Source organism: Branchiostoma floridae, chromosome 4 (genome assembly GCF_000003815.2).
Source record: "Branchiostoma floridae strain S238N-H82 chromosome 4, Bfl_VNyyK, whole genome shotgun sequence".
Lineage (NCBI taxonomy): Eukaryota > Metazoa > Chordata > Leptocardii > Amphioxiformes > Branchiostomatidae > Branchiostoma > Branchiostoma floridae.
The window spans coordinates 23153526-23166941 of NC_049982.1; the positions used below are offsets into that span (position 1 = coordinate 23153526).

The window sequence follows — 13416 nt, forward strand, 5'->3', positions numbered from 1 at the left end:
GTTGGTTGGAGGCTGGTGGCGTGAATCAGACCATACATAGACTTAATCCGTCCCGCCTAGTTGCATTAGTTGACGGACACTTCCCGTTTCAAGACAGCCAATCTGATTAAGGCCACAGTAAGTACATTTTATGTGTGACATCCACTGCAGACACAAAATTTGATGCGGTAGCGGCAAAAACAAGATGGGTATTAAAAAGCTCCCCATACCAAGAGTCCACATACCTTCTATTCAGTGAATTGTGCATGTTTGATTTATCTCCATGAAAAAGGGAGACATTTTGTGTGTGTGTGTGTGTGTGTGTGTGTGTGTGTGTGTGTGTGTGTGTGTGTGTGTGTGTGTGTGTGTGTGTGTTTCCGGATTTTGGTACTCAGACTAAATTGAGAAACTCTTACTAGATTATCATGATATTTGGTATATTGGTAACTTTAGGTGTTGGGAAGACAAAGGTCATGGTCAATTTTGGACCCCCTAGTATGTGACCTTGTTTTGCCAGCTTTTGGGTCTACATTATGTACTATCGGCTCCCGCCGCGGCACACGAGTCGGGGGTAGGAGGAACCCCTTACATCCTAGGAGGCGGATACTCCGAACAACAAAGCTGCATCTGCTGGAGCCGCCTCACACGTTGCATACAGTTCTGCCCCTGTGAGACTTAGTGCTCCAGTAGACCAAGGAGGTTGAAAGAGGGGTGGAGAAGGAATTGCACACCCCTCCTTCACCATAGAAAATGTCACGTGCAGGTCAGGCAAACAGGCAAGAAGCCTGTCTGCCTCCTCATCTGTCCACTCGACAGGAGAACCCCCCAAAAAATGTACTATCCATGTCTTTCGTAGGATTTCACTTTTCAACTTTTTAAAGGCTTACTATTAACCATGTATAATGTCAATGTGACCAAAACACGCATAATTAACTAAAACGCTGAGCTGGATACTTATATCTGCTCGGAGACACGGAAAACACTTCGTTAGTAACAGGTCGTGTGGTGCACTCTGGGTTGGACGGTAACCAATGCGGCACGGCGAGGGAAGAATAGCACACAATTACACGGAGTAACACGTTTATTCACGCACATGATCCACTTAATAACATAGCTTACAGTGTATTGGTAGTCTCCCTCCCACGCGCAAAGTATAGTCAGCCCCTAATCATCAAGCAGATGTTGGATGGACAATTGTTGAGGGTGGGCAGGACGAGTTTTCGGACAGTCCTCTACCCAACTGCCAGAGAAGCCACCTAAACATCTGCTTGGAGACTGGCTAGACCCATAAATTAACTAGTACTACAGTAAGTAAAAAAGCTAGGTAATTCCTCTGTCAGAGCAAGCTCCTTGGTCAGAGCTAAACTTTGCTCTCCCTTTCAACCCTATAGATGAACGGTCCGGAATTCGCTGTTCAAACTAGGGTTACATAGCGTCAGTGCATTACACAGTCATATGAGTTGGTAACATACATCGTCAAGAAATGAACTGTTCTCCGACTCAAAAAAATGTGAAAAGCCGACTCAGTCCAGAAACGTCCGTTGAGTCAATTCTTGTCCTTGGAGAACTTCTTCAAAACGTACCTGGATTTGTCCATGTGTAGACTATTGTTACGTCACCGTCAGACGACATTTGATGTTTCTCCTTGACCACGGCGTCGCCATGGCTACGGCATATCCGCCCGCGAGAGAAAAATGAACAGGCGATGAAAACCCACGCTGGTTTGGATATTTGCTCAGCAATGCTCGCATGTAACAGGGTCGTTTTTGTTTGTAGCCTCCACCAGGCCTTCCTATGTAGTTTGTTTTAATTGTGTAAACTTTTGGCCAGAATCAATTGGTGTTTCGGCCATTAAGCAGGGTTATTGACTCTCTATATTACAAATGGTGAAGAAGAACCAAGGCTGCATATTGGACAGTAGAATTTGGAAAAATAGGGACTGGGTGGATTATTTGCCAGAAGTGTCAATCGGCGGAAAGAGTGCATTTTCTCACACAATCAAAAATGACAGTTTGGACGTTTGAACTTATTCATATGTCTTAGAAACACTGCAAAAATATATGTGACCGGTTCTGTACTTTATTGACTTGTGAATGAAAATCTCTTTATTTAGAATAATTTTTAAACATATACATCTATGATTTTCGTTCGCTGGAAGAACATATTCTAATAATTTTCCTGTTTTTCAAATGGTAGATTTGGGTTATTTCTATATATAACGGTAGGTGCTAAGCTAGCTGCATTGTTCGCTTCTTATGTTTTAAGATTTCACACCTGGACAATGGTGATTCCCTGTATTTTCAAGAGATGTGTAGTTTGTACGTATACAAGTCAAGCATTCAACTTAAGAAAATTTCTAAATTTTTGGAATACGATATAAAATATTTAGAAACATAACCATGCGCTATTCTGGCCAAGGTAAAAACAAACTGGTATGGTCTGGTCAAACAAAGGTTAGAAATTTTTCTAACGGTTACTTATCTCAATGTTAGAACAAAAGGCAACAAACACCCTTATGGTAATGTGAATTGACTTCAAACATTGTCGTGACGTTTAGAAAAGGGACGTCATCCCTACTCTAACACAATACCCACGCCCGCGAGAGAGAAAAGCATTCCAACAACTTTCCTTCACCATGGTATTTATTTAGTACTGAACTTCTATATTCCTTAAACATGTACGTATATATCGCATGTAGTACTACTTTGCAAGAAACACAAAACAAGTAGAATTTCACCAAGAACAATATCACACACAGATACATCCAACCACACACACACGCACACACCGTGACACACGCGCACACACATACGCGCACGCACGCGCATGCACACACACACACACACACACACACACACACACACATACACACACACACACACACACATACACACACACATACACACACACACACACACATACACACACATACAGACACACACACACACAGTAGAACTTGACATACAATTTCTATGCGAATCTTTCTTCTGAGTGTGTGTGTCAAAAGTTGTTTCATCACTTCAGTGTGCAACAAAGCTATGCAGGGGACTCCCACTCAGCACGCCACATTCACAGCCAAAATTCTGTAAGATCGTCATTTTCTGGAAGTTGCCACCGACGCTTTGCAGAACGGTCAACTGTTGGGTGCGCTGTTTACACTGCCCATAGCCTGAAAAACAGAGTTGTGAAACAATATCAGCTTTGCACAGCTTGAACTATCAACTGTATGTGGGGTAATTTTTGTGTGGTGTTTGTACAAAGTGTCTCGAAGATTTGTGGATGGATCCGTATAATATTTATTAGGGAGGGTTCACAGGTACCGCGTATATTTCACCGCCCCACCCCCAAGCCCCCCCCCCCCGAAAGGTGACCCTAGAAGGTAGGATTACCTGAAAGGCATCTGGTGTCCGTATCGCACCGGAGCTCGTTCAAGATGGGTGGAAAGTAGCCAACAGGAAGCGTCTTTACGTACCAACACGTCGAACACAACTGTACTCTTCCATTCTGCAGCTGATCGACATCACCTCGCATGGTGCAAGACAATTGCTGATCTCGTGTTTCTGTACCAACATCATAAGCTTCAATACAACTGCTGTCTATTTATTTTGACAAGACTGGGCCTGTTATGGGGCTCGGGGCTTTATTTGTGTCTGTAAAGCCGACATAACAATCCTTAGGCCTTCTGCGCAACACACCAGCTTCTGTATCTTTATCTAAGACCATGTTTTAAATTATAACTGCCTTTCGTCGTAGCATACCAGCGTATTCTAATTGGACACGAGCTAACCAGATCTTAACATCTGCTTGATGCTTTTTTCTTTATTACACGTTTTTGCACCCGCTCCTCGCCAGAGACCCCGACAAGCATGTACAGAACTGGGGATGCAGGTGTGCCTTTTAATAACATGATAACAATAATATGTATTGTCTGATCACCCTCTCTTCCTGGTCAGTCTTTTGCCAACCAATTCATGCTTACCAAATTCGTGGGTCTCCTCTTCACCGACATCGCCAGTTTTATCTGTCGGGACAAAATCGTCAATATGTGAGTACAGAAATCCTACCAATGGACAGTTTATAGCTTGAATTCTCCATACTAATAAATATATCGCAGGAGATACGTTCAAGAGATATCTGAAACTGTAAATTGAGCATGTACAAAATAATTTGTGTAAATGCAGAGCCATCCAAATATGAATGGAAAAAGCAAAAGCTCCATGATATCACATGTCGATGACTATAGCTCACCCCGCCTCGCCTTGATCTTGTTGAGCAGAAGAGCCAACAGTCTCTCCCCCCGCTGTTCCACAGTCTGCAGGGCGGCCTCAAGGTCATCCTTACCGTCATTCCATCCATGAGCCTTCCCAACCAGCAAGATGGAAGCTAACACCAGCTGTGGGAAACAGGAGGACGTTGAGATCACATTCGTTTGTGTAGTACAATGGTAAACTTTCTTTCAACACAAAGGTATACACAAATCGAACATTTGGCGAACACTGTCGCCTTCTTCAGGATCAATACCGATCAATACAGTATCATACGTATTGATCCTGAAGAAGGTGACAGTGGCCGCGTTGAAAATTTGATCCGTGTATACCTTTGTGTCTGAAGAAAGTTTAGCATTGTACTATGATTACTACCGACACAGATGAGCTTCCATGATAACCTTCGTTTTTGGTCTGTTTGTTTGTCCTGGTGTGTGTTCAGGTTTGTTGCTACTGGCCTGAGCACTAGTTTGTTCGAGGGTGAGTTGATACCGAAGCCTGGTAGGATGCGGAGGCTGAGCACAAATTTCTTTGAAAAGTCTGACAGGAAGTGAAGGCTAGCATAAAGGAACTGGAAGATGGCAAGTGCCCGAGAGTCAAGCATGCAATATTTTGAATGGACATGCTTTTGTTATATTTTCATCCAGAAATTCAGAAAACAATACTCTTAACATTTCCCGAATGTATGGGATATTTGATTTCTTATTTTCGAAAAATGCTCGTATCTTTCATTTTCTTTACATGTGTCTGTGTTTTTGCATTTACCAAAATATAAACAGGACATTGTTATCGAACATCCAAAGTGCTTGTATACTGGAAGGGACTACCAAAGGATCATGGGTAAGGGGTGAGGTATGCCCTCTCTGATTGTCGGATGTTAAAGGAAACGCACTGAACAAATCTTAGCGTGTAGTGAGAGTGCACCCTCTCCAGCTATCCTTACAAATGAAAGATGCCTGTCATCATTGACATGTAGCAGGCTAATTGATAAGTAGAGTGGAGTCATTAGTCTAAAATGGGTGACATGTGCCATACGCCAGTCAGTATAATAGTTTGATTGACAGAAACGCACTAAACCTCACATAGGCAACTGGCTGACATTTTCACTAAAGAAACGACGTCTGATAAAATAGGCAGAAGAATTTTAAAGGGGTAATGACCTGGGGCGTGAAAGGGTTTGCGGACCATTAGAGGGCAGCTGGCGTGAAACAAGTCGGGCTCTGCATTTGCTTAAAGGTTAGCCTGTGCATGTGATCTGCCTTTTGTGAGAAGGAATGTGGTTCAACGGACCTTTGATGATGGGTGATAACCACAGTGGCTACTAAGGGTCAAATGTGGCCTAGCCTCAAGGTGGTAGCTACAAACATGTAATTATGAAGACAGGGAGCGACCTTGTAATGAGGTAGATTTGTTCTCAAAACCTGCGAAAATTGAGATTATAAACCAGAGTACGAATCAGGAACACACTGTAGTACGACTGTACTAAGCTGAATCCAACTTAACATAATAAAACTTCGAGAGATTTCATGTTCTTTAATCTAATAGACAAATGGATAATTGGTTGGCCTTGGCGTGCCTAATAGTGCCTCCCCCCAGAGTTGTCTGCACTCTTGTTTTTTTTCCGTTCTCTTTAAGAAAGTGGTAACTATTTCTGGCTATTTGTGTTCAGTCAAGCTACATCGCTTTAACAGAGTTATTGAAATAACGTTTGAGAATTCATGTAACCAAAGTGCCTTTTATCAAACGTAAATTGCACCCTAGGCACGAAAAACTTTATGCAGGTTTGAATTTGTCAGTTGCGTCTTAAGATCTGTCTTATTTCTACCTACCTAGTTACTTCACGACATCGACCTTACATATAACTTCTTGTTACATGAAGGGGAAAAGCAAACCCAAAGACAACTAACCCCGTAATATTGTGAAAGAACGAACAAGACAGAAGTACCCACCAGACGTTTCATGACGACAAGTTGAGATTTGCGTCCTTGAACTTCTATCCTCGAGGATCCAAAACCGGCCTACAAACTCAACTATCTCATGCACTACTACTGGTGCACTGGTAGTGAAAGTTGGGGAAATCGCCGTCTGGAGACTAGAGTTTTAGAAGATCCGACGTGGGCGCTCCTGTGGTGGACAGAAAAGGGGGCGTATGTCCGAGCTTGGGAAAACAAAGCGGCAGCTATATCAGATCTCATTCACAGCGCATGTCCAAATGTGCTAGCTTAATACGTCACTGTACCTCTGGACCAATGGGTGATAACTTCAGATAAAGTTCAGGTTGCAGGTTTGACCTTCTTTGAAGGTTTTACAAAGGATAATGATTAACGTTAACCTTCGGCCGATAATGTTAACGTTTGTTTATTTTGCAAACTTGTATCTCATCATAAGATGAAGTGTTTGAAGAGAAAATATAAGTCTAGTTTTGCGTATGACTCACATGTAACTACGGACCACCAGAAAGAACCACAAACTGTTCTAATAACGCGCGTAAAACAAGCATGGTCTTACGTCTGATTGGATATTAGCCTGCACATGTGACCTGTCTTTTGTGAGACGGAATTTTCTTCTACAGTTTGATTATGATTGATAACCCTCAAGACTACCTGGGGTCAGCTTTGGCATAGCATCAAGGCTGGTAACAATAGACATAGCACTATGTAAGGACGGAGAGCGGCCTTGTAGCGAGGGAGACTTAAAACCTGTAGAACTGCCATGTGACTTCATGAACCAGAGTATGGACGCCCATATGGAACGAGTTTAAACAGATTTAACAAGCAAATTTCTACACTTACCTATTGCATTATGCAAATTACCTGCTGATTTGTATAACGAGCATAGAACTATGTAACTCATTATATAAGCTATCTGCATACCAATAATCATTACGATCCCTCAATTACATACCAATAATCATTACGATTCCTTCTTGAATTATTCCTTGTCAAAACCTGACACAACATCGGCCTCTACCACCCAAGGGAAACCGCTAGGGGTCGGAAAATTACACACCTTATTATCCTTTCCAACAGCTACCTACCACTGACGAATAATGACTAGAGCAAGTCCAGAACAGCTTTGTGTGCGAACGTCATCGCCAGTTTACCTGAATAGAATCAGGGACAGATGTGTGTGGATGATGTTCAGCACCAGGGACAGGTATGTGTGTAAACGGCGTTCAGCTTCAGGGAAGTTGACTGAGCCGTAATGTTGTTTCCAGATATATTGTTAGTTCTACTCAATTGTCTTATATTGATAACATATCAGATAGTTAAAAGTAATGGCATATCAGATAGTTTAAAGTAACTTTTAGGATTCAATATTCATAAATTATCATACATATTTGAAAAAGTCATTGGTCAAACTCCAACATGGCGGACCAAATTAACCACTGAGGTATATTCAACTTGTTGCACCTTGGAATTCGTTACTGCACTGAATTTATTCAACAGCACCAAATATTCAAATAAACGTTTTCAGTCTATATTCATCGTAGTTTAGGGCTAGAAAAATATTTTACCTTCATATGTATGTGGTCATTTTGCGATGTTAATTTGACATCCTTGCTGTTGCTATTTCTAACAGATGCCTTAACAGATATCAACTACTCTTTTCGTAGTTTTATGAATAACATGAAGTTGTTTCAAAAGTAACCAAAACATGTTCTATATGCTATAAGAATACTAGTGTCAAATTAATTCAAAGTTGATTTAAAATTCTGCGCTTTTCCTTGTCGTGTAGCTCACGTGTAAATGGTATTTCTGATTTTGCCATGTTTACACAAGTCTTGTTCATCAGGGCATTTTCCTTCAACTGGAAGTGCTCCATATGAATGCCGGCTGGTTGGAACACGCCAAAGCGTTTGTCATCCATAGTTGCGTTACTAACACTGTCAGACTGAAGACACTCGTTTTGTATTTGCAGATTTTTGGCTTTTAAAACTTCCACCTCTTTTCTCCAGTCGAAGGGGAGCTTGGAAAGCTTAGACCACAATGTTTTGTTGAAGTGATCAAACAACATGGCATCCGCCTTGTTCCATTGCCGGATTTTTTCCGCCATATCTGCCGTCATGCTACGTATGGATTCATTTTCTCGTGCGTTCATCTTGAAAAACGTGACGTCATTGATATCCCAGCAAAGCGTGTGTTTCAGCAAAACCAAGGACTCTTCGAAATAGTCTGCTATCATTACAACAGAAAAGATTTTCTCGATTCGATCAATGTCAAATTCTATGCTTTGTTCTGTGTCAGACTCTGTCCTGATATTCCCAAATTCAAACAACATGGGGTTACGGTATAGCGCTGCGGGTCTTTTTGTCCCGAACTTGACATAGTAAGAGGGCTGTTCCAGAAAGGTCTTTAGAGGCTCAGTAGTATTTTTTATCCGGAAATCTTTGTCGAATCGCATGTAACTGAAAATCGATTCAAACATGTAAACTGGGTTCCTAATGATGGTGATATATACAGTATCGTCTGGCATAAGTTCTCGAACGTGCTCGTGATGAAACCGAATGTGGTGGCAGAGGATATTGTAGGTGGTGTTTTTCTTCGAAAGGTCCTTTTGGAGCACAAATGACTTCTGAAATAATTTTGGCCAGCCCATTATGTGTCCATTTCTTGGTAGAACAAAGGTGAGGTTTCTAGTACTTCCGAACCGCATAATTATGTTTTGTACAGTAGAACTGGCCGTCTTGTGGGTCTTCAAGAAAACAAGGTTTGTTTTTTCGTTGCATGTGTTGGATGTATTACCAAATCCGGCACCTTGTTCTTGTTCTTTCATAGAGGTGATATCAGAAGCATCGTTTGGCCCTTTTCTGAAGCCTTTGTGTGTGCGAATTCTTCCTCCCGAAATGGTGTTGTTCTTGTGGTCGTTTGGCTCATCAGTTACGGCATTGTTGTCCGAAGCCTGTGTGTGTTTCTTGACTTGTTGGCTTGCTTCGTTGTTGTCTGAAGTCCGTGTCCTCGTGATATTGTTAGTAGTATAATAAGCCATCTCTGTCTTCAACCTGCATTTATAAGGTGTCAATCAATCAATCGATAGATCGATCAATCAATCAATCAATCAATCAATTCTATAGAATGAAAGAAAAAGACAGAAGTCAATAAAATTCTTTCTCATTTCATACAGTGTAGAAATACACGTTTGCGTACCCATCTTTCCTTGCAGCTCCTGTTTTATCCCTGGGCCCAAACGTTGTGGGTAGTGATGGACGGCCACTCTCACGAGTATGGCAAGTCTACAGGTTTACAGTTGCAGTTCTACTTTGACGGGCCTTCCTCGCCTTTCTCTTCGCCTCGACGGCTGCTACCCTCTCGGTCTCGAAGGTTGTCACGGTGGTGTTGGTTAGCTGCCGCCAAGCATTGCGGTCAGAACATAGTTTCTCAAGGCTTGTTGGGTCAACATGTCCCTTCTTCAGGTAATGTTTCAAAGTGTCCTTATATCTCTTTCTCTGTCCACCCCTTGGGCGTGTCCCTTGATCCAGTTGGCCAAACAGAATCTGTTTGGGAAGACGGCTATCTGGCATTCGAACACAGTGCCCGGTCCATCGTAGTTGGCTACGCATAATAAGTGCCTCTATGCTACAGGAGTCAGCCTCAGCTAGCACACTAGTGTTAGTACGGTAGTCTGTCCAGGAAATGTTCAGAATACGTCGTAGTGAGCGCTGGTGAAACTGTTCAAGAGTCTTAATATGCCGTCGGTAAGTAACCCAAGACTCACACCCATAAAGTAGGGTTGGAAGCACTGTGGCTTTATACACTTGGAGCTTTGTTGCCGTCTTAAGGTTTTTGTTGTCAAAGACCCTCACCCTTAAATTTGCAAAGGCTGCACATGCGCTTCCTTGCCTATGTGAGATTTCATCATCAATGTTTCCTCTGTTATTAAGGGTACTGCCAAGATAAGGGAAATGTTTGACACACTCGAGACGCACTCCGTCCAGGTGAAAGCTGACTACTGGTGGTGGTTGACCAGGAGCTGGCTGGATCATGACCTTGGTCTTTGACTTATTTGTAGTCAGGCCAAGGAGTTTGTATGCTGAGTTGACCCATATGTGGGTAGTAGATGCTTGCGTGACAGTGTCATCAACAGGAGCAAAGCCGTCACGAGCGTCAACACTATTATATCACGTCGACAAGGCATGCTGGTCTGAGCTCGCCACTCGGTCGGTATGCTTTATTCCTGTAAGGGACATTTCATTCCGTTGTGAAGATTCATTGCAGGTGAAGCATAATTTACAAGGGCAATTTTTTAGAATCTTAACATATTTTTTTAGTCAAAAATAGCCAATTATCCAGAAATAACTCATTTGTTAAATAATTGATGCAAAACTGAAGGCATTTATCCAATGCAGCACTGTATCAAATTTTAGGTCATTAGGTTGTAATACTAGAGTACAGGGGCCAAAATATATATTTTGGTCCTAAAAATGACAACAAAATCTCAATAGAATCTTTTTTAAGTCCTCTATTAAAAGAGTGCAAAAGCAACATCTGGGGTAGTCTCTATCTCTGCCTCCAGGCCAAATTTTACCTATTTCTGCTAATTTTCTTTTAAAATAAATATATACTTTACTCAGACAGAATGTAGGCCAAGAGGAAATCTTTTTAGGATCTACAAGGTGTACCATGAAAATTGGTTGTCCTACCTGGACTCTCCAATGTCACACGGTGTTTGTGTAGTACAGTTGAATCATGCCTACCTGTACTTAGAAACCGGTTTGTTAACTTACTATGACCTTTGAACCACTGCAGTGTCACAGTGCACCAACTTTTGCATCTACACTAATTACCTCAATTAAATGTCATGGAGGTTATATTTACCTCCATGATATGTCATAGAGGTTATATTTTACCCAGCATTTGTTTGTCTGTGTACAAGATAACTAAAGAACGACTGGGTCAATTTGTTTCATGCTTGGTGTGTTGGTAGTGTGTGATGAAAGCTGGAAATGATTAGATTTTGGGCCCTTCTTTTGGTACTGCAGCGCAACTTCCGGTTTGCTATCTCATGTTCTGAACAAGCTATGGTCACGATTTTGGGGTGTTAGATAGCTCTTGTACTCAATATAAATGACTAGGGCCCCCTAGTGACTAATTTCGGGATAGCAAGAACATTTTTGTCAAAAACTTGCAGTGTTATGACAAAGTGGGGGCAGGTTTCATCCCCCTAACATTAAATTTTGGAACTGCAGGGGCGTTTTTGTCAAGACATTTCAAAGAAGATAACTTCAGAAAGGATTGACGGATTGGCATCATTTGAGGCATCATTTTAGGCATTTGGGTAAAGATGTTCATAATGATATGCATGTATGCAAATGAATGTCTTAATTTGCATAATCAACGAGGAAATTGTATAGTTCCATAACTGAACTTCAATAAATGTAACACTTGTTAATTATCGAAATATAAGCAGATACCTAAGATGATAATGAGGAAGTTATTTGCATAATCTATGTAAAAATTTCAAACAGCTTTATGATCAATGATGGGAATTTTATCATTGTTACATGTGTACGTTAGTCAATGATGAACAACACCGTACCATGCATAAATCATGTTAATGTGTTAGTCAATTGCATGAAATTTAACGAACTCTAGTCTTCGCTATTTCTTTTGTGTACCTATTTAACATGTACCTATGTTTAGAGGTTGCAAATGAATTTTTTATTGATGTAGTTATAAAAGTGAAACTAAAAATTTATTTAGATAGTTGTAAAAGTGGCCCAAATATGGAAGCCATGAGAGTTTTTGCCATGTTGGTAAGTGATACCTGTCTACCACTCTAGAGTCGCCTTTACTACACTAGTACACGTCTCGATCACAGAAATGAATGCCTCGTAGGCTGTGATACCATGTTTCGTCGCTTCAATTCTCTTTTACGTTTAACGTTAGTGCATATAACGTTATTTGGAAAATTTAGCCATCTTGTTTCTTTTTACCCATCATTGTTTTTTGGCGCCCAATCTCACTATTTTTGCCGTCTGCAGTGGATGTCATCCATAATATTTACTTGCTGTGGCCTGAGGGTAACTTACTTGCTCATATTTTTGCGGGCATACCCCCACATTGTGATTGGTCGAACAGTTAATTGCCGTGCTACTAGTGGTTGCGCTGATAATTGTGATGAACAGCCAGAATCGGCCTTTTCAGCGGGCAAAGCCCCAGTACCGTATGCACCTGCCCTTACCTGACTCCTGATGATTCCATATATGGAGAAGGTTTCCTTCCGTGTGGCTTTGTTTATTCAGGGCAAAGTTCACTGAGCCGCTCATATCCATATATGGTCATGGGTTAGGAGCTCTCCGCCGTGCGAGTTCTTGCCTTTGATCAGTCCGTACTACTAGTTTTAAGCAAAATAAAATGCTGATCAAATTTGCCATAGGTAGGCAAATTAAATTGCTTTTAGCCACTGAAAACGTGTTATTTTCTTAGTGATATATTTGTAAACATTACCATTTATTAGATACTGAAGTATTCATTAAATACTGTGACAAAACTAATTAACCAAACTGATCCAAAGTGATCCAACCAAAAATAATTCAACTGCGAAATTGGACCCACGCGAACACTCAATTTTTCCCTATTTCGAATTTGAATCCCCGCGAATATTTTCCACTATACAGAAATAAAGCACTACTCACATGATAACGTTAGTTCACCTTTATTCGTGGGGTGACCAATATCCGGTTTGTGTTGATTAAAAGGGTACCTAGGGATATCAAGTTGACGAGACGAACGATGTTTTCAAATTGTACTATTTTCAAAATATTAATTGCAGTTTGAAACCACCGTCCGTCGACTTGATATTCCTAAATACCTTGTTCTTAAAAAGAACGGACATAGGTTACAGTTGCGGATAAAGGTGAACTAGCGTTAACTATATGGACGACATCTACGCACGTAAAAAATTTTGTTCCTATTTGTCAATTGTAAAGGAACAATGTCCTCTCGTAGCTATAGGCAAAGATTAAGACAGTGACAGAAAGTTAGATTTGGGAAGTGGTCAATGTAACGTTAACCGAGAAAAAATAAAGCATACTTCGATATATGCGGCTTACTTTTGTTAACAAGCACACCGAGTCACTCTTACATTTCTGAATTTCTTAATACGTGAATTCTTAATTTTGGGGTGTCTAATGCTCAAGCCTTACACCACTACCCTCCTCCTCTAAAATATG

General features: G+C 41.2%; 2 protein-coding genes across 2 annotated transcripts; both read right to left on the reverse strand.

The window, feature by feature from the left end:
• Positions 1 to 2856: 2856 nt before the first annotated feature.
• LOC118414550 (uncharacterized protein T16H12.9-like) lies at positions 2857 to 4382 on the reverse strand. The gene is made up of 4 exons (XM_035818658.1): positions 4228 to 4382; positions 3959 to 4000; positions 3369 to 3539; positions 2857 to 3148 (listed from the first exon to the last, which is right to left on the reverse strand). The coding sequence occupies exons 3-4, from the start codon at positions 3508 to 3510 to the stop codon at positions 3000 to 3002; spliced, it is 291 nt and encodes a 96-aa protein (XP_035674551.1). The 5' UTR covers positions 3511 to 3539; positions 3959 to 4000; positions 4228 to 4382; the 3' UTR covers positions 2857 to 2999.
• A 3228-nt stretch (positions 4383 to 7610) lies between these two features.
• Positions 7611 to 9439, reverse strand: LOC118412844 (galactose-3-O-sulfotransferase 2-like). Its single transcript, XM_035815885.1, has 2 exons — positions 9392 to 9439; positions 7611 to 9246 (listed from the first exon to the last, which is right to left on the reverse strand). The coding sequence occupies exon 2, from the start codon at positions 9231 to 9233 to the stop codon at positions 7941 to 7943; it is 1293 nt and encodes a 430-aa protein (XP_035671778.1). The 5' UTR covers positions 9234 to 9246; positions 9392 to 9439; the 3' UTR covers positions 7611 to 7940.
• Between the last annotated feature and the right edge of the window lie 3977 nt (positions 9440 to 13416).

Excerpts from the sequence above, each read along its gene's own strand:
- LOC118412844 (XM_035815885.1), bottom strand. The coding sequence starts at position 9,233 with ATGGCTTATTATACTACTAACAATATCACGAGGACACGGACTTCAGAC.
- LOC118414550 (XM_035818658.1), bottom strand. The coding sequence starts at position 3,510 with ATGCGAGGTGATGTCGATCAGCTGCAGAATGGAAGAGTACAGTTGTGT. Across the intron at positions 3,149-3,368 it reads GGACACCAGATGCCTTTCAG|GCTATGGGCAGTGTAAACAG; the intron begins GTAATCCTACCT and ends TCTGTTTTTCAG.